This window comes from Gekko japonicus, unplaced genomic scaffold (genome assembly GCF_001447785.1).
Source record: "Gekko japonicus isolate JY-2015 unplaced genomic scaffold, Gekko_japonicus_V1.1 scaffold242, whole genome shotgun sequence".
NCBI classification, from domain to species: Eukaryota; Metazoa; Chordata; class Lepidosauria; order Squamata; family Gekkonidae; genus Gekko; species Gekko japonicus.
In genome coordinates, this window is record NW_015159717.1 from 1077823 (window position 1) to 1104091 (window position 26269).

General features: G+C 43.1%; 1 protein-coding gene across 1 annotated transcript in view; it reads right to left on the reverse strand.

Annotated features, from left to right (window-relative positions):
* The window catches only part of TTC3 (tetratricopeptide repeat domain 3), a 123784-nt gene that overhangs the window by 10863 nt on the left and 86652 nt on the right, over positions 1 to 26269 (reverse strand). Inside the window, exons 35-40 of the mRNA XM_015417716.1 lie at positions 24080 to 24219; positions 22846 to 22914; positions 16532 to 16628; positions 10150 to 10250; positions 9682 to 9796; positions 3047 to 3151 (exon numbers count right to left, since the gene is read on the reverse strand). Coding sequence (XP_015273202.1) covers positions 3047 to 3151; positions 9682 to 9796; positions 10150 to 10250; positions 16532 to 16628; positions 22846 to 22914; positions 24080 to 24219 — 627 coding nt within the window. The remainder of the gene's footprint in view (positions 1 to 3046; positions 3152 to 9681; positions 9797 to 10149; positions 10251 to 16531; positions 16629 to 22845; positions 22915 to 24079; positions 24220 to 26269) is intronic.

A 26269-nucleotide genomic window follows, 5' to 3' on the forward strand; every position in this document is an offset into this window, starting at 1 on the left:
ACCAATTTCATTAAAACAACATGTTTATGGGAAAGTATTAACACATTTGAGGCCCCCATTAATTCCTCATCCATGCAACAGTAACAACAGCATGCTCTACATGGAGCTGTTCCTCAAGATACAATCCAGAAACTTCATCTGGCAGAAATATGTAGCAGCCCAATAACTAGCTAAAGCTGGCCACTTGGCACATATTATATTATACCTAGTTTAAGATCTCTGCACTAGGTGTGTACAACTGGATATTGCCAATCTGATAAAGTGCCGGATATTTCCAGTGACAGATATATCCAGTTTTGTGAAAGGCCTTATTGACACATACCAGTAGGGAGGCAAAAGGAAGAGGGAGAGGAAATGCACCCCAGCACCCAGCTGTCCCTAGCATAACAGCCCCTAACACTTTAAAGGGACATTCTTTCCTATGGACAGTTGACTTCTGGATTTTCAGCACACACCTCTTATTTTCAGCACACCCAGCTTGTTCATAACATCTCAGCCCTTTTATGAGCAGTAGGAGGCCAAGTCTTCCACTCCCAGAAAATAATGGCCCTTTAAAGCTTAAAGAGCTGATATGCTGCAGGCCAGCTAGAGGCCAGGGTGCGTACCTTCTCTCATTCCCTGCTCCTGATGTCTCTAGGAGACAATGCAAAAATTGTTTGAATTTCCTTCAGAAAGGCATGACTGTTGGTCTCACTATATTGGCAGAATTGTTCTAATATTTACTAAAATGGCAAATATTTTATAGTCTACATTCAATAGCGATATAGGTCTATAATTTTTTACTTGCAGAAAAGGCATTTGATAATATATCATGGGCATTTCTTCTACAAAAACTGGAAATATCAGACTGTGGTATGAAGTTTGGGACAATGATTAACGCAATATATAAAGAACAACATGCCCAGATAACAATTAATGGTGATTTAACACATGAAATTGAGATCCAAAAAGGGACAAGACAGGGATGTCCCCTGTCACCATTATTGTTTATTTTTGCCCTAGAGACACTTTAACGATTTAGTAAAACAGAATGAATATATTCAAGGCTTGAAAATAACCTAGGTAAAATCTGGCTCTCATCAAATGATAAAATGATTCAGAAACTATATAAAATTTTACTTGAGGAAGACATGGCAGATGAAGTAGTGAAGCACAATATGTTGGTGTGGATGAGAGACATAGGACATATTGTTCCACATGAGAATTGGTCAAAAATTTGGAAAACCACAAAATATATGAAAGCCGTAGGCTTTAAAGAAAATGTCTTTAAAATCTTTCATAGATGGTATTGGCCACCAGAAAGGATAGCAAAATGTTATTCAAATTGTTCTAATATTTGTTGGAAGTGTAAGTCAAACGTGGGAACATTTTATCCTATGTGGTGGCGTTGTATAAAAATACAGAAATACTGGAAATCTATACAGAGAATAATATATGAAGTGGTAAATGTCAAGCTTGATTTGATGCCTGAAATATATTTACTAAATATAATGCCGGAAGTTCTTACTTATAATGAAAAGTATGTAATACCATATATAATTACATCTGCAAGAATATTATGGGCCAAATATTGGAAGTTAGATAATACACCCCGAATGGAAGAAGTAACAGACAAACTGATGGAAGTAGCTGAAATTGATAAACTAAATTTGTTATTACAGGGGGGAAATGAGGCGATTTTTTTTTTTTAAGATGGTTAGGATTGTAAAAATGGTTAGAAACCGATAAAAGACTCTAAAATGTATGTATTTATATGAAGTACTAACAACTTGTCTATGAAAACTAATAAATATAATTAAAAAATATTTACTAAAATGGAAATTTCCAAATACGTAATAACATGCCCAATCTTTAATGAAAGCAATAATCATGCCTTTCACACATGGAGTTAAGACGATTCTTGACATGCCCATCCCTACTCCACAATGGTTGCCAGTCTATTTCCAAGTTCAGTTCAAGGTGCTGGTTGTTACCTGCGAAGTCCTTCATGCCTTGGAACCTGTATGCCTGCAGGCCCACCTCTCCCTCTATCAACGTATGCAACAAACTGCTGCCACATCCCATGGTCCTGATGCATATTCAGTCCTCATCAGACTGTTTTTTTGGGTGAGGCAGGATGAGATCTCTTTTTCTTTTGGTTGATTTACCTAAGTAGGCACTTAGCTTGTCTGCTGGTGGCCCACTTTTCTGCTTTCCACCATCTGCACGAGGGTCAGCTAGTTTACTATCGTAATAGTCCCTCTCCCCTCATTATTTTATAGATAATTATTTTATAGATAAACATATTCTAAGGAGTTTGAAGTTTTCTGTCACAGTATTTTAGCACATTTTAGCCCTTCACTTCATAGAAAATAGTTCATCCCCATAGCCCTCTCCTCACCCCACTTAATGTCTTCAACCAAGTTGTTGTATTGTGACATAGAGAGTTGCTTTAAAAAGGGATGAATTAAAGGATACATCCAAAACTACTATTTACCATGATGGATATATAGAACCTCCATGATCAGAGGCAGTATGTTCATTAATACTAGTTGATGAGGAGCAACCGTGGGGGAGGGATATTGCTCTGCTCATATGGCCTACCAGAAATATCTGACTGCTCACTCTGGAAATAATGCTGGACTAGATTGATCTTTGGTCTAATTCATTAGGACTCTTATATCAGTTAGCAGTTTGGCTGAACAGCTAAAGGTGTGGAGACGGGGATGTGATTCTCCAGACCATCAGGCTCTTCAAGGCAGTGGTGGTGAGTCACCAGGGGTCTGCTTCTCACAAGAGCGGCAATCCCAGGCAGTCATGTGGAAATGGCACTGTACCCCCCCACACCCGGTTCCTGCCATATGAAATGCTCTACTGTGCATATACACTGGAAGTTTACATGACCAACACTGAAATGCTTAACCCACCTTTTTAATATATACAGTAAATCTCAGTGCTTATATTTTTAAGCTCTCCCAGTTCTGCAGTGATGATGAGAATGTAGTATTCCTTTAGCCTTCCAAACAAAACAACTAATACAAAAGGCCTGAAATTGCTAGATACTTACTGATGAAGGAATGAGAGGAAGCTCAAGTTCAGCAATTTCTACTTTGGAGATGCTGTTTAGAAGGGCACCATTTTTTACCATGCAAATTCTCTCTTCAAACTGACTCTGTGGAAGGGGGAAGGAGGAGAGAAAACATATTTAAAGTGATGACTGACTTACAGCCAATTCAGCTCAAGCAATAAGACCTATATAGCCCAAACTGTTGACATCTGAGGCAAATGCTCCCTGTAGAAGTGTGCGAGATTCATACCGATTTTCAATAGCTTCCAACGGAAGTACTGATCTGACTAATGAATATATGACTGCAAGATTCAGATACCTGTATTCTTTAAATATTCCACCAAAAAACCCTTGTAAAACGCTATTAATATTTTATTTAAATTCCAATACACCTACAGCTCTTTAATTCTTTATTTGAAAAAGACTTTCCAAACATAAACTTCAAGCTGTGAGGATAGCTAGACAAAATATAAACAAAGCACAAAAGTACCAATATTGGTTACATATGTTTCAGCATTATATGACAAGTTTGTAAACATAACACAGGTAATGGTAAGGAACATATGATTAATAATATTAAAATCTGGAATACCTACTGGATTCAAAAGGCCAATTAGGTTATAGGAACTAATATATTTATGTGTTTTTTTTTCTTAAAAAATTATAAATTTCTTTATTCATTTATACCCCACCTATGATCTCTTTTTATTGCAAAGTCTCTCAGGACTCCTGCCTTCCGTTATTTGGTGTATCTGGAAGATCATGGCTTTTTCATAGCTCCTTCATCCCATACCCTTACATTCAAGTTCCCTATTGATGCTTTGTCAGTTCTATTCAAGCTGCAATTAGATGTACTATTGGGTTTCTTTCGAACAAATTAACATCACTCCTTGGTAAAGATGTAAAAGAATGCCAGGTTGAAGTCTCGATTGATACGTGTTCTGTGGCTTATTTTATTCCAAATTGTGGATGCAGTCAGAGCAATGCCACCACTGTCGGTATGAAAGTGCCAAGAGCATTGCAGATGCTCCAACACTGGCTTGTGCCACTCTCCTAAAGAACTTTGCCTTTCCTTCTTCAAAATGTACACAAATTAGACAAAACGTCCCATCCATTTCCAAACTACCTTAAAAGTCTGGAAAGCCTGGATTTTTAAAAAATCCCTAATCCCATTTTTTATATGATCCCCTTTTCAGCCATAAGGACAAGTACAGTAGGCTGGATCCAGTGATACCCTTCTGTGGAGAGAAGACAATTTTGCTCACAAAAGGTGATATCTGCAATTTTCACAAATGTTCCACTCAAGCTACAACTGGAACACTTTCACTGGGGTGTGAAGAAGGATGCAGAAAATAGGAGGAGGAAGGTTCTATTTTGGCACTGAACCCTTGCTTACAGTTTTCTGGGTTGTAATAATAAATTTTTAAAATTGGAAAAAAGGAATACAATAGACTCAAGCATCTTTACAGTGCACTTTGCACACAAAGGCTTATACTTTGAATAAAACTTTGTTGGTCTTAAAGGTGCCACTGGACTCAAACTTTTATCACCCTCATATTCAACGCAACAAGTGAAATAGTAGTGCACTTACCTGTAACTGTTGTTCATCAAGGATCTTCTGTGCAGCCACACATGGGCACTGCGTATGTGCAGGCCTGCTGCAGAGAGGTTTTATAGCTAAAAGCTTGGGGGGGGGGGCTGTGCACTAGAGCCAGAAGAGATTTTCCCGCCCAAATGGTCATGTGTTCTGGCACTCCAGTATCCCCACCCTCAGTAACTCAAGCACCAACGCAGTCGAAAGAGAGCATGCAGCAGTGCCAGAGGCATGGTATATGTGCCTGCACAGAAGATCCACTATGAGCATCAGTTAACAGGTAAGTGCAACACTGTTTTCATCATTGATCTTCTGTGCAGTGTCACATGGATATTCTAACAAGCTACTCACCAGGAGGCAGGAAATGCTCTCATCACTTGAATAAAGACTGAAGAGCCACCTTGCCCACTTGCACCTCTCTTCTCGCATGCAGATTCAGGGCATAGTGACACACGAACTTGCCAGCTGAAGACCATGTTGCGGCTTGGCAAATCTCCAGCAAAGGAACTCCATCCGAAAAGACAGATGAAGATGCCATCGCTCTAGGGGAATGGGCCCACACTCCCAAGGGACAAGAGAGTTTGGCCTGATTGTAACATGTCGTGATCATAGCCACGATCCATCTAGACAGGGTCTGTGATGAAGCCTTCTTACCCCTATTAGGGCCCACAAAACAAACAAAAAATGACATGTTTTCTGAAACTCAAGGTTCTCTTTAAATAAAACAATAAAGCTCTTCTCAGATCCAAAGTATGCAGAGACCTCTCATTCTCTGATTCTGGTGAGCGGGAAAACACTGATAGTATGATCTCTTGAGAGAGACGAACCCTAGAGACCACCTTGGGTAAAACTGAATGCTGGGCCTAAGAACTATCCTCTGAGGGAACACCTTAAGGAATGGTGGGTCCACCCGCAAAGCAGCCAACTCACTGACCCCCCTGGAGGAAGTAATAGCCACTAAAAAGCCAACTTTCATTGACAAATTAGTCACTGGGCAAGTAGTCAGGGGCTCAAAGGGTTTTTAACATCAGCTATGACAACACCACAGAAAGGGACCATTGGGGGACCAGCGGGTCCCATGGCAGATACGGATTAAATAAACCTTTTAGACATTCAGTGAGAGAAGGCCAACTTATCATCTAAACCCAGGTGATAATATGATAAAGCCACTAGATGTAAAGATCACTATGCCTTATAGAAAATATTTTAAATTGTGATGAAGGGGATGTTGGGAAGACATATTTTCAATTTCTTGTTTGATATACCATGCAATGTATAATAATTTTTGATATATACAACTTGTTATATAATCCCTTTTTCCCTTTTGTATCCCTTTTATCATCCTGTTTTTAAAATTAAAAAATAGGCATCTTTTAAGTCAATAATAAGTGTCAGCAGCATGATGACCAGCATTAATCTGTTGTTTGGATAACTTTACTTCAGTTTGGAACAATTTAGCAAGAGGTTGTTTATTCTCTGGGTAACAGCTCCAAGTAAGGGAGGATTCTTTCTCAAAAAAAAAGCTGATATCCCACCATAATAATTTGGCAGATGGCAATCCTGAGTTCCAGGGCAGATGAAGAGTAAATCTTATGTCCTATGAGATCCAGTTTTCTGCCTTCCGTGTCAGTTGGCACAGCAGGATATGAATGGCGCCCTCTGGGCTGCATCTCCTCGATGACAAGTGAGAAAGGAGGCAGATAAGTAGTCGAATAATTGACAGAGTCCTAATTTACCCTATAAATATTCTCAACACTCCACGATGTGTCTTGGAGGGATACTCTTTTTTGGCATAACTCTTGTGTCACATCAAACAGAACTTCCAGCAAGGGGAAAACAATGCCAGGTGATTCAGCATAAAAATGTCCTAGGATCTTGTCTTTGGGTTTGTGGTCAGATGCAGACACCTCAATTTCAAGAGACTGAGCCATTCTCAACATCTGCTCACTGTATGTGCGAAAATCCTCTGTGGGTGATGCGGGGGCAGGATCTTCCACTTGTTCATCCAGACTAGGGTCTGAAGGTGTATCTGAACAAACATCGGATGTGAGTACTCTATCTTCACCTTCCTCAGTATCCGACACCAGAATGGTGGAAAGACGACTCCCGGAAATCGTAGCCAGTGGAGGACATGAAGATACTATGTACTGAGAGGGTCAGAACAAACTAGGATCTGCTCTGGATCAGGGACATAACTGTCACCCCACTAAGTTAAAAATCCGGCTGTCATCAGATGATAAGGATGTCGAGGCCAGGGCACGGACATTAAGAGGCTGGGACCACGGAACTGGTTGGCTGGGCTGGGATTCAGGCACTTTCAGACCTGACAGGGTCCTTGGTTTCACTTTGATTTCTCCATCTGAGATAGATGCTGGGGGTGATTCAGGTCTGGGAAACGGTTATTTTAGGCAGGGTGGATCAGGCGTTGGATTAGAGACTGGAACAGGAGTTTGATGTGCAGACTCCAATATGTGCCTCTCCGTATGTTTGGATTTAGATATAGGTTTCTTGGCTGGTGGCTCCAAAGAACATCTCTGAGCCGATGGGGACCTCAATCTCAAATTGATCCTTTGAGATTCAGATCAGGGCACTGATGGAACCAACATGGCAGACTCAGAACAGAAAGGCTTGGGTACAATGGTGGATATACTTTCAAATTGCTTCCAGATTAAAAAATGATATCTGTACCAAGAGAGGAGTTATTAATGAACTGACTTATTTTGAACTAGAAATAAGGCCCGTTGTGGAAATAAATACAACGGGATCTAGAAAGAGGCTCTGGGAGAGTGCTCTGGCTTTGGGCAAACAGTGTCAGTCTGCTTTTAAAACATGAATCTGGGACCTGCACACCACCAGAATACAGCAGATTCCATATGCAACTGACATTCCAACTGCCTTGCGGGGGGGGGGGGGGGGGGGGGGGGTGAGGTGTGGAATGGAGTGAAGTCCAATCAGCTTCCATATGCAAAAGACCAGGTTGTCGCAGCAGTTGTGGTGTGGGCGGGACCCGGGCTTTGCCTTCTGATTGGTGGTGATATATGCTGAGGAGCAGTGCCATCAGCCATACACTAAGGGAGTGCATTTTAGAATTAGAACTTTGGCACCCACTATTCAATTATATATAAGGAGAGATACATTGTCTCACAATTTAAAGATAATTTATTAGGATGAATTTACAAGTTACTGCTTCAATATGATTCTGAAGGAGAACAGGTCAAACCCTGCAAGATTTAATGGATGCAAAATTTCAGTGAGGAAATACAGTTTCAATGTTGGGAAAACCTATGGACTAAAGGTATTAGATTCACTGCTAGCCAAGCATTAAGAGAAAATTGGTACAAGATGTTTTACAGATGGTACGTCACCACAAAAGATATTGCAAAGATGGACAAGAATTACAAAGGGGCTTGCTGGAAATGTAAAAAAGAAGATGACACCTTTTACCATATGTGGTGGACTTGCATCAAGACAAAAACATACTGGGAAAATATACATGAAGAAATTAAAAATATTTTAAAAAACAAATTTCCAATGAAACCAGAGACTATGTTGCTGGGAATCCTATCAGATAATATAGACAGAACCTCACAAGACCTACTGAGATTTATGCTGACAGGTACCAGAGAAATATTTGCAATGAAATGGAAAACAGTAGACTGTCCTACAATAGAGATCTGGAAAGAAAAACAACTGAGTATGCAACATTGGCAAAACTAACCAATTATATAAACAAAACATTGAAAGAATTTCAGCAGAAATGGCAACCTTATTACTCATACTATGGGAATAATTAACTTTGTTTTAGTTTTGAAATTATCTGAATATCATATTAAAGGTGATAAAGGTATTGATTATAGTTTCAATATTTTATTCTGTATTCCACTAGTATTTAAATAATTAGTAAGAATAAAATGTAGATTCAGCTAAACAAGACAATATTAAGGCTTTTACAACGATTTAATTTTAGCATAGAAGTTTGTTCAACTGTTAAAGATGTAATCTCTTTTATCGTTAATAGATTATTGTTAACTTTAGGAAAGTTCTTGTTTATTCTTTAAAGAGAGAATCTATCCCAAAATTCTGTAATATTGATGCTTTATTGTCTGCTTCTATATTTGAAATATGTTATACATTTGGTAATACATCTGATTTAACTGATGAATTTATATTTCCCCCCTACCCCTTCTTCCCTTCTGTATCCCACCTTTTTTTGTGGAGAAAATAATAAAAAAATTAAATAGAAAGGCTTGGGCAGTTCCTCCGGAGCCAAGGATGGATCCAACGGGGGATTGGCGGTTTTGAGGGCCTTCTCCCAAAGGGCCTGCCTTGAATTTGGAAGCTCAATCTCCTCTGGCTTTAGGCATGAAATGCTGACAAGCCTTGCAACTAGACATGCCGTGCCCTTCACACAAGCAGAAAAAGCGGAGATTGTGCTCATCCGTCTGCGTCATCTTGGCACCACAATGGGTGCATTTCTTAAGCAAAGCCCTCTGCGCCATGACTGACAAAGGGGAAAATAGCCACTTGCCACCAGAGAATGGGGGGGTAAGGCTAATGACCATAGAGCCCAACACACACTCAAAGAACTGGAGGAATTAAAGCTCGAACCTTCTCTTTCAGCAGGGAAAAAGGAATTGAGGGTTGGGGCCCTGGAGTGCCAAAGCACATGGCCGTTTGGGTGGGAATAATCTCTTCTGGCTCTGGCGCACAAGGCCCCCTGGATGCATTTGGATACAAAATGTGAGACTGCACAGAAGACTGATGATGAATTCCAGCATTACCAACAACAGGACTGACTTAGTTTCAACTACACTAAATTATTCACTTCCTAATCTGCTCAGGAAGCAAGAACAATTAATAACCTCTGATACAACGAATACAAAAGGCTTAGTCTTGTGCATTACCAATAGTATCCCAATAAACCTGTCCCACAGAAACAAAGGGTCTAGCAATGTCATGAGAAGGAAAGGAAATTCAATTCTATCAAGAAGAGATATCTACAGAATCTGTATGCTACAAATAGTGTTAACAGTATACATACCTCTACTCTTCCCATTTCTTCTTCAATATTAGATATAAAGGACTCCAAAGAATCAACTTGAGGCTTCATGTCAGGTGATGCCGAGCAACTGAAAAATTGCAGTTTAAAGAATTTCCTACCATTGTGATAATGTGATTTAGTAACTTTTAAAAAACAATTTGAATTTACAATCTAAAGCCAGAAGCAGACTGATAGTTGAGCAAGGTCAAATATGGTATAGTATACAAGTTGAGCAGTCAATAGTTCAATACACATGTATTACTTCTTCATTGACAATAGCTTGCTAAAGAGCAAAGACAAAGTAAATATAGATGGCTCTTTTGCAGAACCTTTCAACCAACAGTTTACTACAGTATTTATACCCACATCCTGTCTTTCAGGGGCAGCCCAATATATAGTGCATGACTGCATTCTGAAGACAAAGTTACAAAAGCATAGAGTTTAGTAGAGTCGTATTCGTAACCATACCTGTTCACGACCTTTAGGTATTTAAGAGTGGCTTTTATGTGTGCTGCTCTTACATGCAACTTGAATAATTCAGTATCCTTCCAGTTTTCAAGGACCAACACCTGAATTAAAATTGAATATAAAATAAAATTGTAATAAAATTAAATATAACATGACTATATCAGAAAAAATGACTATATCAGAATTTTAAAAGCATTGGGTTGTACACTAGTTTCTTCTTTCTACTCAGATTCAATTATTACTCTGTGAGGAGGAAGCCTTTTTGGATTTGAAGGTAGTTTAGTAGAAATGAATAAAGGTTGCTTACCTGTAACTGATGATCTTCGAGTGGTCATCTGTACATTCACAGTTAGAGGATAAGGTACCTACGCGAACCCCAATCGGTAACTTACAAGCTCCATGGAAAAGGAATTTTTGTGCCCTTTCCCCAGGGCATGCACAGGAACTCCACTGCTCATGTCCACAGGAACGGAATGCAGACATCTTGCCAGTTCCTTCTGACCGCTGTGTAACCCCCCAAATTTATGACTGGAGGCTGACAGCGGAGGGAAAGGTCAGACGGGCAGTGTGAATGCAAAGATGACTGCTCGGAGATCATTAGTTAGAGGTAAGCAACCTGTTTATCTTCTTCACAGTCTGTGCATCACACCGATGGGAGAGTAACAAGCTAGCAGCTACTCAGTTGCACACTGCTTGGAGAATGGATCATCCCACTGTCATCTGCTGTCTCGCTCAAACACTCAAGCACTCACTTGTACTGCTTGTGTCGCCCATGTGGCTGCCTTGTAAATGTCATGCCAGAGGGATTCTTCTAAGGAAGGTGGTGGGTGTGGCTAATACTCTCGTTGAGTGCACCCTGATGTTTCCTCGTAGAAAGCATTTGGCTAAGAGATAGCATAACTTGATCATCTCAATTATCCATTTTGCCAGTGTCTGGGCTGATATCTTATGGCCTTTCTTTTATCCCACATAGGAGATGAAGAGTTGTAGGGTTTTGTGAAAAACTCTCGTCCTATCTAGCCTTCTGGACATCTAAAGAGTATAAACGTCTCCCAGTACCATCTTTGGGGTCCAGGAAGAAGATGGGTAGTGTGATGTCATCATGTAGATGGAATGCCGCCAGTACCTTTTTTTGCAATGCAGGGAGGAAGAAATGAAGTCCAATTTTGATGGCTAGTAGCTCCAGATAGTTTATGTGGTGAATGCACTGATGCGAGTCCTGTTCTGCTCCCACACACTTGCCCATTAGGTGCACTCTCCATCCCCAGAGAGAGGTATCCATGGTTAAGGTCTCCATTGGGATGGAGGTTGAAATGGGGCACCCTCTATTAGGTTGCATTCGCATTCCCACCAAAATAAGGAGTGGAGCACATATGGTGGTAGACGAGGTTTCCTGTTCTGATGGTGTCTGGAGGATCTGAGGAACCAGAATTGGAGGGTCCTCATCCTCAGCTTGGAAAAAACTAGGAAAACTGTCGTAGCCACCATAAGGCCCAGCAGGAGCTGGATGGAGATCACTGTCCTGAATTGTTACCATTTGATCTGTCGAGTCAGGGTTACTATTGCAGATACCCTCTGAGGTGGTAAGAACACGCTGCAGGCCCTGGAGTCAAGGAGGGCTCCGATAAATTGGACCCATCTGGATGGAGTGAGATTGGAATTTTTTGAGATTAACCTTCTGTCCCAGGCCATGTAGTAATGCTAGGATGCTTGTGATATTTTCCATGAGACATTCCTCCAAGTCGGCCACCAGGGGCCAGTCATCTATGTAGGGGAAGACTATGATGCTTTGGAAACTAAAGTAAGCTGCGATGACCAGCATTGTTTTTCTGAACATTTGTGGAGTAGTGGAGATCCCTGTACTGGTAATGATCTTGTCCCACTGCGAATCTCAGGTATCATCGGTGACATGGTCTGATGCTGAGGTGGAAGTATGCATCCTGTAGGTTTATTGTGGCCATCCAGGTCCCTTCCTTGAGTAACAGTAGGATGTGATGAAGGGTCATCATGCAGAATTTGCAGTAGGTGATGAATCTGTTCAGTGCCCACAAGTCTGTGATGGGTTGGATGCCACCATTTTTCTTGGGAAAAGTGAAATATCAGAAATAGAAGCCATGTCCCCTTGATTCTGAGGGTACTGGCTCTATGGCCTGTTTCTCTAGAAGAGTTTTATCTCCTCCTGATTGGGGAGGGTGGCGACAAGCCATGGAGTGGGGGACAACTGAGCAACTGAGAGGACCCAACTGTCTGATGTAATCTGTTCCCAGGATGACAGGAAGGGGTATAAGCAGGTGGGTAACACACAGGGTTGGTAAGTGGTTGGTAGTGGCTTTGGTGGACCAAGGGTGAGAGAGTGAAAGGCCGTTTGGAGGTTCTGGGGGCCTTTGGTCTGGATCATTGCTGTGTTCCAGAGAATTTGGTCTTGGCATTGTAGGGTGGACTGTGGCCATTTTGTGGTTGTTGAATTCTCCACGGTTGATCTAGAGAGGATCTGATGAAAGCTGAGACCATGACCTGGACCTGGGCTTGTAGGCACGGGTGGGAGTTGTGACATTCAGGTTACAAGAGGCCTTTATGCTTTTGTCCATGTCCTGTAGCATGGTATCAGTCTAGAGCATACTTGGAGGAGCTGATCTGTTGTTTTGCCAACAATATGACCTCTTTCTGTGGTTTCCTGGCCACCGTCCTCTTGTCTTCTGGAAAGGCAGTGAAGACTTCAGAGGATTGCTCCCATTGGGCATACTGGTAATGGCTCATACATGCCAGTTAGTATTCTTGACTCCTAGGGCTGCCGCCAAGTAGAACTTCTTACCGAAGGAATCCAATTTCTTCCCCTTGTCAGCTGGCATTGAATGAGTATGTTTGCTCTTGAAGGAGGTGGTTACCACTAAGGAGTTGGGCTTAGAATGATAAAATATGAATTCAGCCCCAGTTTCTTGCACTTTATACATGTGGTCTAGACGTCTTGGAGAGACAGATGTTGCCTGGAGCATGACTGATGTCATGGGGGGGGGGGCTATGGCAGTAGAGGTGTCCAACTGCAGAAAAACACCAGGTCTGTCACCTCTTGGTTGAGGTTCGAAGACAGAGAGGCCCAGCATGTGGGCCGTCCTCTTGACCAGATCTCTGTATGATTTGGGCATGCCCTTGTTCATTTGTACAGGTGGCAATGGAATTGAATGTGGAGTTTTTTGTTTCGAGTCATTGTCATCCAAGTTAACACCGGAGGCACAATGTAGGTCTTCAAAACTGGATTGTTCTGAGACCAATGGTAGTGTGTGCCCGGGGCAATTGTGGTCTCTGTGCTGTCAACATGGGTCTTCTGGCTGGTGCTGCAGCTGTCTCATCGTGGAAGGACTGGCTTGGAGGTGCAAAATGACAAGGTCAATTCACCTGTTTCTCCCATGTCAGAAGTTTCCCTGGAATTTTGGAAGGAGCCAAGGCGGATTCCAGTAACACTGCCTGGAGCCTTGTTGCTCAATTTTTTCTGGTTTGTTTCAAAATTTTTGAGAAATGGACAGAGGAACCTGTCCAGTGCGCTTTCCCCAGGCACAGGAGGCACAAAGAATGGCTGTCCAACAGGGTGAGCTTTCTCCCACACCGAAAACACCTCTTGAAAAATCCCTATATAGACCGAGATGGGGGAAGGGGGGAGGATGAAATACTTTTTTTTTTTTTTGGATTAGTGGAGTTGGAGAAGACAATAGGTTCAATTATGGAGAAGTCTATGGAAGAGGAGAGGACAACTCAACTACAAGAAACATCAGGTTTCCAACTACAGAAGAAAATATCTAGGAATTGTAATGACAAGCAAATGCAGCTCACTACAAGAGAATAATTATAAAGAATTGCTGAGGAAAACAAAACAGGATCTAGAGAAATGGAAAGACTTACAGATATCTTTGATGGGCTGCATCGCAACAGTTAAAATGAATATACTTCCTAAATGGCTATTTTTATTCCAAACAATCCCCATTCTTCAAAACCAATTTTTTTTTTTAAGGAATTGGAGCAAGCGTTATCAAAATTCATTTGGCAAGACAAGAGAACCAGAATAGGACTGAAAGCTCTCCAAGATACTAAAGAAAGGGGGGGCTTTGGCCTTCCTAAGTGGAACCTTTATTATAAAGCAGCTGCATTGACGTGGATTAAAGATTGGGTCACATTGGAAGATAAGAGAACACTAAAACTGGAATGCCACGACCTTCAATTAGGGTGGCATGCATTATGGTATGGAAAAGCAAGTGTCCATAAATATTTCAAGCAGCACTGGATACGGGCATCTTGGACCAGATCTAAACCTACTCAGTTCTGGTAGAATCTGGTCCAAAAGTAAAACAGAAGTAACATACTGTTTTGTAATTTAGGGCTAATGATGTTACTTTACAACACTGAAACTCCTAATGTAGTGTAGGGATGTTCCCAGACCACATTGAGGGATGCCCCCAAATAATCTTGTATGACACGCTTTATCTAGATCCTTTTCAATTTTATTTCAGACCTGGTTTTGGAACTGAAAAGTGTCTGGTTATTTTTGTGGGCCACCTCTGCTGGAAGATGGACGGAAGCAGAGGTCATTTCAGGGGAGAACGCGGGGGAACGCAGTTCCCCCGGGTGAGGTGCAGGGGGGCGGGGCATATGACGAAGCCCTGCCCCCTGCTTCCGGCCTCCCCGCTTCCAGCCCTCATTCAGCCAGGAGGAGGCAGGAGAAGAGGGAGGGTAAGTTGCTTCCTCCCCGCCTCTCCCCACCGCTGCCTGCCTGGGGCCAGGGAGGGCCTTGGCGGGGCTTCCTCGCACTCCCGCTGGCCTTGCAGGTCCACCGCCGGGCCCCTGATGTCAGGGGGTGTGGCATGTGCTAATAAGTTATTCTAATGAGTTCCCCTAGCTCTTTTTCTATGAAATAACCCCTGGCTAAAATTGACCCAAAATGTTCTCATAAAAGTGTTGGAAATGTGAAAATAAGGTTGGTTCATTTTACCACATGTGGTGGCATTATGAAAGACCTAAGAAATACTGGGTAATGGTACACGAAATCTTGCAAAAGGTATTAGGGACTGTGTTACCATTTACACCAGAGGCTTTGTTGTTGAATATTCTACCTGATAATTCTAACAAAGATAATAGCTATTTGATTGTTTTTTTAATTCCGGCTGCAAGAATTCTCTATGCAAAATATTGTAAATTACTGGAGATACCAACAAAACGAGAACTTGTAAACAAAATCTTGGAGGCTGCGGAATTGGACAAATTTACTTTTTTGATAAAAGGCGCAACAGATTCGACATTTGAGAATACTTGGTCACAGTTTTATAACTGGTATGACAAACATATGTAGGCAAGCTTACCTGTTAGGATGATAGAGATAGAAAAGTTGCTTACAGAGTTCATGAGAAATTGTTATTAAGGCGGAATAGGTATTAGTATAAATATTGGTAGAATTAAGAATAACCTCCATGTATTTGTTTGTATGTTAGTATGTATGTATATGTATGTATATGTTATGATTGTTTGTGTATGTTATGTGGAAAATGCAATAAAATCCTGCCCCTTTGGGGGGCAGTTAAAAAAAAATTATGAAGAAGTCGAAGAAAGGAGCTAAAGAAGAAAGGGAAGTTCACTGACCAGAGTGCAGTGGCCAGAAGAGAACTGGCAGGGTGTCTACGCCCACCCCTGTGGGCATGCATGGTGGAGCTGCTGTGCATAGCCTGGGGAAAGGTTGCAAAAACCCCTTTTCTATGGAGCTTGTAAGTTACCAATCAGGGTCAGCACAGGCTCCTTATCCCATCAGTGTGACCCACAGACACAAAAAAGATCTATATATATGTAACCCATTATAACAAAATAAAAAACATTTTACAACAGCATATAACCTTCCACAAAGAACAGAAACAGGTGAGGCCAAAGAAAGTAGCATTATGGAACATGATCCACAAGCTCAAAGAACCTTTTGACTAGTTTCCTGAACTTGCTAGAGATCTTTGGTATATTTATTTATTTGGGAGTGCTCAAACGTTATTTAGGGAAAAGTAAAGAGAACCACTGGATACAAAGTACATTAAGATTCAAAATCATACAAGATACGTAAAAGCAATTTTGTATTTTATTAACATCTTACAAACGCTATCAGTTTCAGGTATAAAGAAGATAGCAGATTTCATATGCAGTGTTCTAAAGCTCAGAACACATTCGTAAACAAAACAAAAAAACCCTTTATATGCTAAGGCACCACATGATAGGGTTCCCCCCCCCCTTCTGGAACAGTATTATTTTTGACTGTCATAGTTCTAGGCAAGTATTTCAAGAAAGGTTGTGAAGGTAATTTTTGTAACTTCAATGAACCATGGGCACGAATGGTGAGAAATGAAGGTAAGCAAAATTTTACCTCTGCTGCAACAGCCTGCTTCACATTCTCCAGGTACTCATTGTGACTTTTTTTAATAAGTCCTTCCATTTTTACTTTCTCATTTTCAAATTTATTGCTGTGAAACAAATTCAAAAAGTAGTTAGGTTATGTTTGAAATACAACCTGGTTCTTTGAAATACAACCTGGTTCTTCAAAGAAAGCAATATATATTTTTAAGAGTACTGTTACTTTGGACAAACACAATTACCTGCTTACCTGTAACTGATGATCTTCAAGTGGTCATCTGTGCATTCAAACCTCTGGGATATAGTGCGCCTGCGCCAAACTTGATCGGTTCCTCTTGAAAGTGAAAGAGATCTTCACGCTCGCTCCCCAGTCACGTGCTGGCCCCACTGCCCATGACCAAGGGAGGGGCACAACACCCCCGCCAGTTCCTTCTGACCACTGCCATCAGTCTCAGAGTAATAAAAAAGGAGAGGACCGAAAGCAGAGGGGAAGGAGAGCGGTGTGAATGCACAGATGACCACTCGAAGATAATCAGTTACAGGTAAGCAACCTGTTTATCTTCTTCATGTTCTCTGTGCATCACACCTCTGGGAGATTAGCAAGCAAAAACAGGCCTACCTGGAGGAGGGAGCTGAAGGTCCTAGACTTACGCCGCCTACAACACTGCCCGTCCCACCACAGAACGTTGATGAAGACGCACATCCAGGGAATAATGCTTCACGAACGTGTGGGGGGTAGCCCAGGTTGCTGCTTAACAGATATCAGTGAGCAACAACCCTCTCAGGAAGGCTGTGGATGTGGCTACTGCCCAGGTGGAATGCGCTCGGAGCGGGCCCAGAAGTGGCCATGCGGCCAGTACCACAGTTTGATGGTTTCCACAACCCACTTGGATAGACGTTGCAAAGAAAGCTTCTTCCCCTGCACAGGTGTGCTATAGGAGACGAACAAGGCCGGTGACTGATGGAATAACCTTGTCCCATTGAGGTAGAAGAGTATGGCTCTCTTGACGTCTAGAGTATGAAGGCGGCGTTCCTCGTTGCTCATAGGGGACGGGGAAAACGTCGGAAGAGCAATGTCGGCTCAAAAGTGGAACTTGGAAACAACCTTGGGCAGGAAAGAGACATCCTGGGCCAAGGTGACACCATCATGGTGAAAACCCAAATATGGAGAATCGCAATGGAGTGCAGACAATTCACTCACTCGTCTTGCTGATGTAATGGCTACTAGGAAGGCAGTCTTCCATGACAGAAGCTGCAGACTAGATGTGGCCATGGGCTCAAACAGTTTGCTCGTTAATCTGGACAGTAGTAGAGGCAAATCCCAGGAAGGAGGCAGCCCACGAGTCGGAGGAAAGAGGCGAGTGAGGCCCTTCAGAAACTGCTTCGTTTGCGGGTGAGAAAAAACAGAATAGCCACCCACTGCAGGATGATAGGCAGAAATGGCAGCTAAGTAGACCCTTAAAGAAGAGCAACTAAGACCCAAGTCCAGGCGGGTCAACAAGAATCCGAAAACTATCCTCAAGTCCGTAGGGGGTGGTGGTAAACTCAACGACTTGAGGTACGACATGAATTTCTTCCACTTCCCTTCATAGGAAGCGTGTGTAGGTGGCTTCCGACAGTTCAACAGAACAAGGTCAATCGTGTTTCTGAGCTGTGCTAAGGGATTCTCCACGCCGTGAGTCTGAGGTGTGATACATCGTGGTGAAACACTAGGCCCTCCTGAGCTAGGAGGACATCTGGTGCCGGAGGAGATGTATGTAAGTGCCCTGGGAAATATGGAACAGAGTTAGGAACCAGTGCTGAAGTGGCCACCATAATGCCACGAGAATGCATTGAGGTTGTTCCTTCATGATCTTGCTCAGCACTCTGGTTAATAGAGGAATAGGTGGGAACAGGTACATGTGCCTGTGCGACCACGGGAACAAGAGACCGTCCCCCAGAGACAGAGGATCCTGTCCCGCCCTGGTACAGCACAGACGACACTTTGCGTTCCGACGCGTCAGAAACGCATCGATTTCTGGGTGACCCCATCTGTGGAAAATTGGTTGGAGATAAGCCCAGTTGAGCTCCCACTTGTGGAGGGCTGTGCCTCCTCTGCTCAGAAAGTCCGCATACACATTGAGCGATCCTGGCAGGTGAGCAGCATTGATGAGCACACCCTGGGATTGACATTCGGTCCAAATCTCCCAGGCCAGTCGACAGAGCCCCCTGGACATTGTCCTGCCTTACCTGTTCAGATAACACAGTGTGGTGGTGTTGTCTGTCAGGATTGCCAGCGTATGCTGAGCAACGAGGTGGCAAAAAGACCTTAGGGCATACTGGATGGCGAGCAGTTCCAGTTGATGTATTTGTGGGCCACATGCGGTTCCTATTTGGCACCCACACACACCTTGGAGGTGAGCCCCCCATCCCCACAGGGATGCATCTGTGGTAAGGGTAATTTTGGGGCTGGGTGCAAGGAATGGGGCTCCCTGAAGGAGGTTGTCTGGAGATTCCCACCACTGCAGGGAATTCAGCACTTGCACAGGTAGCACGAACCATTGAGATTGCTGCCACTGTGGATGGAAACGTTTGAGGAACCACAGCTGAAGTGGTCTCATCTGTAGTCTGGTGAAGACAAGAACCACTGTGGTGGCGGCCATCAGGCCCAAAAGCCATTGAATCTGCCTCACTGATGCATCTCCCTGTGTTTTTATCAGGTTGATGAGAGCGATAATGTCTTCCGCCCTTTTGGGAGGGAGAAAGGCTCGGCAGACAGTCGAATCCAAAATTACTCCAATAAACTGGACTCTCAAGGAAGGAAGGAGCATTGACTTTTTCAGGTTCACCCTCAGGCCCAGCACGTCTAAAGTGACCAGCGTTAAATTGATATGGTTGAGCAGTCTCTCTGGAGCTTGCTACCAGCAACCAATCGTCTATGTACGGAAAGATCTGTACACTCTGGAGACGGAGGTACGCCGCAATGACAATCATCATTTTTGTAAAGACTCTGGGCGCTGTTGAGAGCCCAAAAGGAAGGGTTTTGTACTGAAAATGGTCTTCTGCGACTGCAAAATGCAAAACTTCCTGTGAGATGGGTGGATAGTTATATGAAAATATGTGTCTTGCAAGTCCAAGGTTACCATCAAGACACCCTTACTGAGAAGGGGGAGAATGCTTTGTAATGTTGTCATTCGGAATTTCCGATAGGAGATAAACTGGTTGTGTCCCCTGAAGTCCATAATAGGGCAGAGTCCTCCGTCCTTTTTGGGGACTGTAAAATAACGGGAGTAGAACCCATGTTGACGCTGTGCTGTCAGGACTGGTTCGATGGTGTCCTTTTGAAGAAGGTTCTGGATTTCTTCCAGGAGCATACTGGATGGTGGAGTAATGATGAAGTTAGGGGCCTCGGGTACCTGGATAAATTCTATGAGGTACCCCTTTTCGATGACGGACAGTACCCACTGGTCTGATGTTATTCGCTGCCAAGCAGCCAAGTAGGGAGACAGGCGGGTAAGGGTGGGACAACAGGAGTCAAAGGCTCTGCTTGGAAGCTTTCGGAGTCAGAGCGACGGATGAGAATTTTGGTTTTTGCCCATAAGGGCGGGAAGTCATGGTGGGTGAGCGTTCCCACTGTGCTTCCGGGGACGACTTAAGAGAGGATCTGTGAGACCATAGCAGGATTTTGCTTTGGATAGTTTAGGAGCTGACATGACTCCTAAATTCCACGACATCTTCATACTTTTGTCTAGGTCTTGCAGGACCATATCAGTCGTGGCACTGAAAAGGCCCTCACCTTCAAATGGAAGGTCTCCAATGAGAGTCCTGGTGTCCTGCGGTAGGGCAGTAGAATGCAACCAGGCGTGACGTCGGAGGATAACTGCTGAAGTCAGCATTTTGGCAGCCACATCCAATGTGTGCTTAGCTGCACTGAGCTGCTGCTTCACCAAAAGCATTCCCTCCTTCTGAATCCTGCGAGCCTGACGGTTAGCGTCCTCAGGGAGGGTTGCAATAAATTCAGACATCTGCTCCCAAAGAGCAAACTGATATCTCCCCATACATGCTGTATAGTTTGAGGTCTTGATGCCAAGAGCTCCCGCAGAATAAAATTTTCTTCCAAATGAATCAAGTTTCCTTCTTTCTTTCTCAGAGGGGGTGGAATGACTGCGTCTGCCCTTGGAGGAAGAAATGACTACAACAGAAATAGGTTTAGGGTGGGTAAACAGAAATTCAGCATCCTGCTCCTGCATTTTATACATATGATCTACCCTCCGGCTCGAGACGGGTATAGATGCCGGGTGAGACTATGGGACTTTAGCCGCCTGAAGGAGGACCGAAGTCATCGGTAAGGCAATCGGTGTAGAAGTGTTCATTCCCTGATTGGGAGGAGGCGTCTGAAGAGGCGGAGTACTCAGATGGCTCAGAAAATGACATAGGTAGCATTGGTACTGATGGAATTGGGTTCAATGGCTCTTTACACTTTGGAATTGTCGGGTGCGACGGCTTGGGAGGTTTGCCCGTCGGTCTCGACAGATGGGGCCTCCCGAACTCCGGCATCAATGGACGATCTCGATACCAGGAGATGCATGAAGAGGTGGACTGGCGGTCTCATTCTACTGGTTGGGATAGGAAACACGGCATACTGCCTGTAAATAGATAGGTCCCATACATATATTGCCACTGCTGTTGGTCCCAGGAGGGTGCTTGTGGCGGATGGATCGGTGCTGATGGTCGGTCTTCATCATCAGGACGGAGCTGTGAAGGATGGACAAATGCATTGGCTCCACGATCTGAGTGCAGACTTTCGACACTGGAAGACCGGGAGATCTGTGTCAAGTCCATATTGTGCTCAGAGTCCGTGAGCTGGATAGGACGCAGCGAAGGTGACTGAGGTACACCTTGTGGCTGTTGTCGGCACTGAGGGTCAAGTGAAGCAGCCCCCGTAGGATTCGGTTCCGAGGCCCTCCGAGGAGTCAGCGGAGATTGCAGAGGGGGAGTTTTCTTATGCTTTTTATGCTTGACTGGCCGATCATCCTTGCCTTCCCTGCATTTTTTGGAGGGAGTATGGGCTAAGGACTGAGATGTCTGGGCTGAGCGTTTCAGCATCGGGCGGTCGACATCTACATGAGTCGATATCGGGGACAGTGCAGCCATCGATGCTGATGTGACAGTCAACATTGATGCATGCCCAGAAGAGTCCTGTGACTACACTGATGAAAGCCTCATCTCCAAAAGCGCAACGTGAAGTCCAGCAGCTTCCTTGTCTGCTTCAAAAACTTCGTGTGATGAACACAAGAGTTCACTCGGTGCGATTCCCCAAGGCACAAAAGACAAAGCGAGTGTCTGTCTGGGGAAGGGGGGGCGATCTTGCTGCTGCACTTAAGGCACCGTTTAAAGAAACCCCACCTCTTGGCCATAGGCCGGGAGAGGGGACACACACACAACAGAGTCCAAAAAGAAATAAATCCGTAAAAACAAAGTCCTTTCACTTTGCAAAAATAAACAAGAAGAAAACGAAGAAACTTCGAAGAAAAAACGAGGAATAGGCCTAAAAGCCCTTTTTTTTTTTACCGACCGAAGCGCAGAAGATCCTACCAGCGCGGCGGTCAGAACAGAACTGGCAGGATTGTCATGCCCCTCCCTTGGTCATGCGCAGTGGGGCCGGCACGTGACTGGGGAGCGGGCGCGAAAATCCCTTTCGCTTTCAAGAGGAACCGATCGAGGTCGGCGTAGGTGCACTATATCTCAGAGGTGTGATGAACAGATATCACGAAGAAGATCCTCTATTCTGTGCCTGTATAGTTTTCCTAACTATTCCTTAAACACTGCTTCACAAATACTTTTTTCAATCCTGTAAGGAAGGTGAAAAGTTTTATCTCTACGGTACAGAGGGAGGCTGAGACAGTGATATCTGCCAGCCTGTAAATTCCACTGAGGTATAGTCCAAGGACTCCGTTTTCAGCCCACACTCTAAACCCACCTCCCAATTGTTACTAAGTAGTGATTTACCCTAACGTTAACCCAGCACAACTGTAATTGCTCATCTGCACAACTAAGTATTGCCTTCATACATGACACGAATATTCCTAATAATTAAAGTGAAATAGCTGCTGTATAAAGCAGGGAGAATGAACACATGCATCCATCATCAAGAAGCTGTTCATGCATGTTTTGAAAAACTCAAACAGGCAAACCTAACTGGTTTATTGGTAGAAACCCTCTGATCAGAAAAAACTGAATATTCAAACCAGACTGCACTGCTTTATTTTTTCCTTGGAGAAGCAGTAATTTATGAGAGTTGTAATGTTTAAAGAACTGGGCCAACTAGTAAAGCAAATACACATTTACCTGATCTCAAGGAATTCATCCAAATACAATTTGTACTGCTTCTCTTTCTCATCAATGTTTCTCTTGTACCTGTTTTTAATATGCACAAGTTTTAGGAGAAAGCAGGTTAATTTCAGAAAATGCATCTATTCAAATACAAAATTAACTAATCATATCAATCATATGCATTATCTGGTAGTAGCCAATATCTGGCTACCCCAAAAACATATTTGTTAATCAACTGTGCGAGCAATGAAAACAAGAAAAGCCAGTGAAAACCAGAAACAAACAGGAAGATCAGTTGAATAAGCATTCATAGACCAGCCTTCACAGATACGACACAAAGGTTAGGAAAATTAATTGGGTAGAACCATTATGTACACTAAGCGATGTGTTGATTGGTTTTTCACTGGTTTTTACTGATTGTATACACTGCATTTTGTGTTACACTGTACACAGCTTTGCAAATTCTTAATTGAAGAGTAGTGTAAAAAGGTAGTAAATAAAATGAACTATGCGGACACTCTGATGAAAGCACTGTAACAAAACAAGTGCTGATTGACATAAATAATCCTACTGCCTCACTGTTTTGTGCTTCAGTTTACAAGGTGAGAACTAAGGCAGTTAGACAAAAGTCTAGATTGGGTCCTCATGAATATTAGGTCACAGTCACTAATACTTCCCAGCAAACTAAACTGATTCTAGCTGTACTGGAGGCTACCCTTCTCTGGTTGCAGCCTGTGAATATAAAAGGAAGACTCAGGTGCCAGGCAAGTTTGAGACCAAATATAATGTTCCAGGTTTTTGTAGCAGACCTAGATGGTGCCATCCCTGTTTTCATCCAGAAGAACACTGCAAACCCATTATGTAGTGGTTAGAATCAGAACAGAATCTGTGAGACCCAAATTCAAATCTCCAATCTTGCCATGGAAGGTCACTTGGGTGGCCTTAAGCCATTCACACTCTCAGCCTAATCTACCTCACAAGGTTGTTATGAGGATAAAATGGAGAGGAAAACAACATAAGCTACTTTGTGTTCCCACTGGGGAGAAAGTTGGGATATAAATGAAGAGAATAAATAAAAAATAAATCTTATGGATGGTAGCCAATGTTGAAGGTGGTAGAATGAAGCTTGAAAAGCAACATCCACACAAGTCGAAAACTTGCAAAAATCTACAAACTTAAATACACTTTCTATATCTATTCCTCATATTTTCCTCATGGTAACAAGATTTTATTTACAGAATAAACTTACATCTCATTCGTATCTGTTAGCATTCTTATTTTATTCTTTCTTGCTTTTAGTCCCTCTTGATTTTCTTTTTTTTCCTGCTGCCACCTTTTTATTATCACTTCTAAATCTGTGTGAAACCAGTCCAGTTCTTTCTTGGCAAGCTATAAAGCAAAAGTATTTACAGTAAGTCAAATAAAGAAACTTCACTCCTCCAAGAAAATTAGAAGAACTTAGGTTTAGAGTTACAAAAAGTACTGGGTTTGTTCCAAAGAACCGCTTGCACATGAACACCAGTTCTCCTTGTGCAAGGTATGTATTTGTCTATGGTTTCTGTCAATTGCCTCCTCAAGCTTCAACTCCCCACACTATATCCCATACCACTCCCCAAGATTCCTTCTCAGGAATGCTTTTCGAGGAATGCAGGTGGCTTCCATAGAAGTGGAAGCACAGACCCATTCTGTGAACAGAGTTCCACCTGTGGGATATTAGTTCCAATCCAGAGCCTTGGAATCAGTGTGAAAACACACATTTCTAAATGGGTTTCAAACGGCGGTGATTAAATCAGGGATAGTTTTCCTAGAGGAAAAGGAGGTAGGATTTACAGTTCTGCAGGGCCTGTAAAGCAGCTGTTCCACCAGGCTTTTGGCTAACTGGCAGGCATCCATTCATTTAGGCCCCTCCTTGCCCAAACTGCCTCCAAATTGCCTTATGGTGCAGATGGCAGTTGTCACCATCATGTACAACAGAACTGTTTATCATATTCAGATTTCTGTCCGCCTGATCTTCAACACAAGCTGTACAATCTACTGCTGACCTATCATCAGTCTTTTATTCAGGATTCTGATTGTTACGGTTTTAAAGAAGTTGTTTTCTTCTTTATACCTCTGCTGTGACCTGCCCTGAGCCCACTTGTGGGAAAGGGCAGGTGTATAGAAATATTAATTCCTATAGGCCTCATGTCTTCCTTTGAATGTTATGTAGGATCATGTTTCCCCTTGGAATGCCTTTTGCTCTCACCCCCTGTTGTTCTAGCTTCCTATGCCTGACCATTTGCTCAATTGCCCTGTCATATAAACACGCATGTTTCACACTTCTGGCAGACCTACTGGAGCCTAGCTGTGCCTAGCTGCCAGGAGTCACGTACCACATGGAGGGGTGGTTAGAGGGAGTGGTTAGGGTTTGGAGTCACATTCTGCAGGTGGGGCTTCAATACTACTGACCACTCAAGACACTTGGACACTTTCAGATCTTGTTCAATTGGCTCCTGGCCCGGGGTCATTTGAATCCTGAAATTGCCCTTTATTAGTCTGAAAACAAAGACATGAGCTCAGATTTTCTGCTTGCTGTTCTGTTCTTGTTACTTGCTGTCTGTGGACTTATTCTGAAATGCTTTGTCTGTGCCATGAGGCTGGAGGCAGACTAAGGACTCCATGTAAAGCACATGGTGAGGTGCTGGCATAATGGAGCTCTTGTTTCTAAAGATACTTGGACTATTCTAATGGACTGTTTACTTGGACATTCTGGACTATGGATCATTCGGGTAACTATGAATATACTTAATGTGTAGTAAGGGCCACAGAGGGCCATAGGTGTTTTCTTGTTTTCAGTACTTTCTGTAGTCTGTGTTAAGTTCTGTGATAAATAAAACTATTTCTTGTTTAAATACTGTCTGATTGATGGGTAACTGATCTCCAAGGCTGAATTCTTGTGCCTAGCTGGCTATGCTACCATTAAATCTTAAGAGTGCATCTCTAAGGAGGTGTTGGAGCTGGGCATGGTGGTTATTGTTTGTTAATATAGGAGTCCTTCCCTCATTCCTAGTGAGGCGTGGGGGCCGGATCCTATACAATACCATTAAATCTTAAGAGTGCATCTCTAAGGAGGTGTTGGAGCTGGGCATGGTGGTTATTGTTTGTTAATATAGGAGTCCTTCCCTTATTCCTAGTGAGGCGTAATTTTAAAGTTTAGTTAGGACTTTTATACCAGAGGTGGAGCATGGGAGAAGCGCAGAAGTCTGGCTGTTGCTGGCTTAGGAGGCCCCTAGTGCACAGAGACTGTGAATTGGGTCTGCCTTGCTCAATGCTGTGCATGTAACCAGCCAGGAGTTGGGAAGCAAGAGGCCAGTTCGTCATCGCTGCTCTCAAGCGTTTCACAGGAGATCACAGATCTGTCCTGCAAGAGTGGTGCTGAAATGCAGCTGTTGCTAGCCAA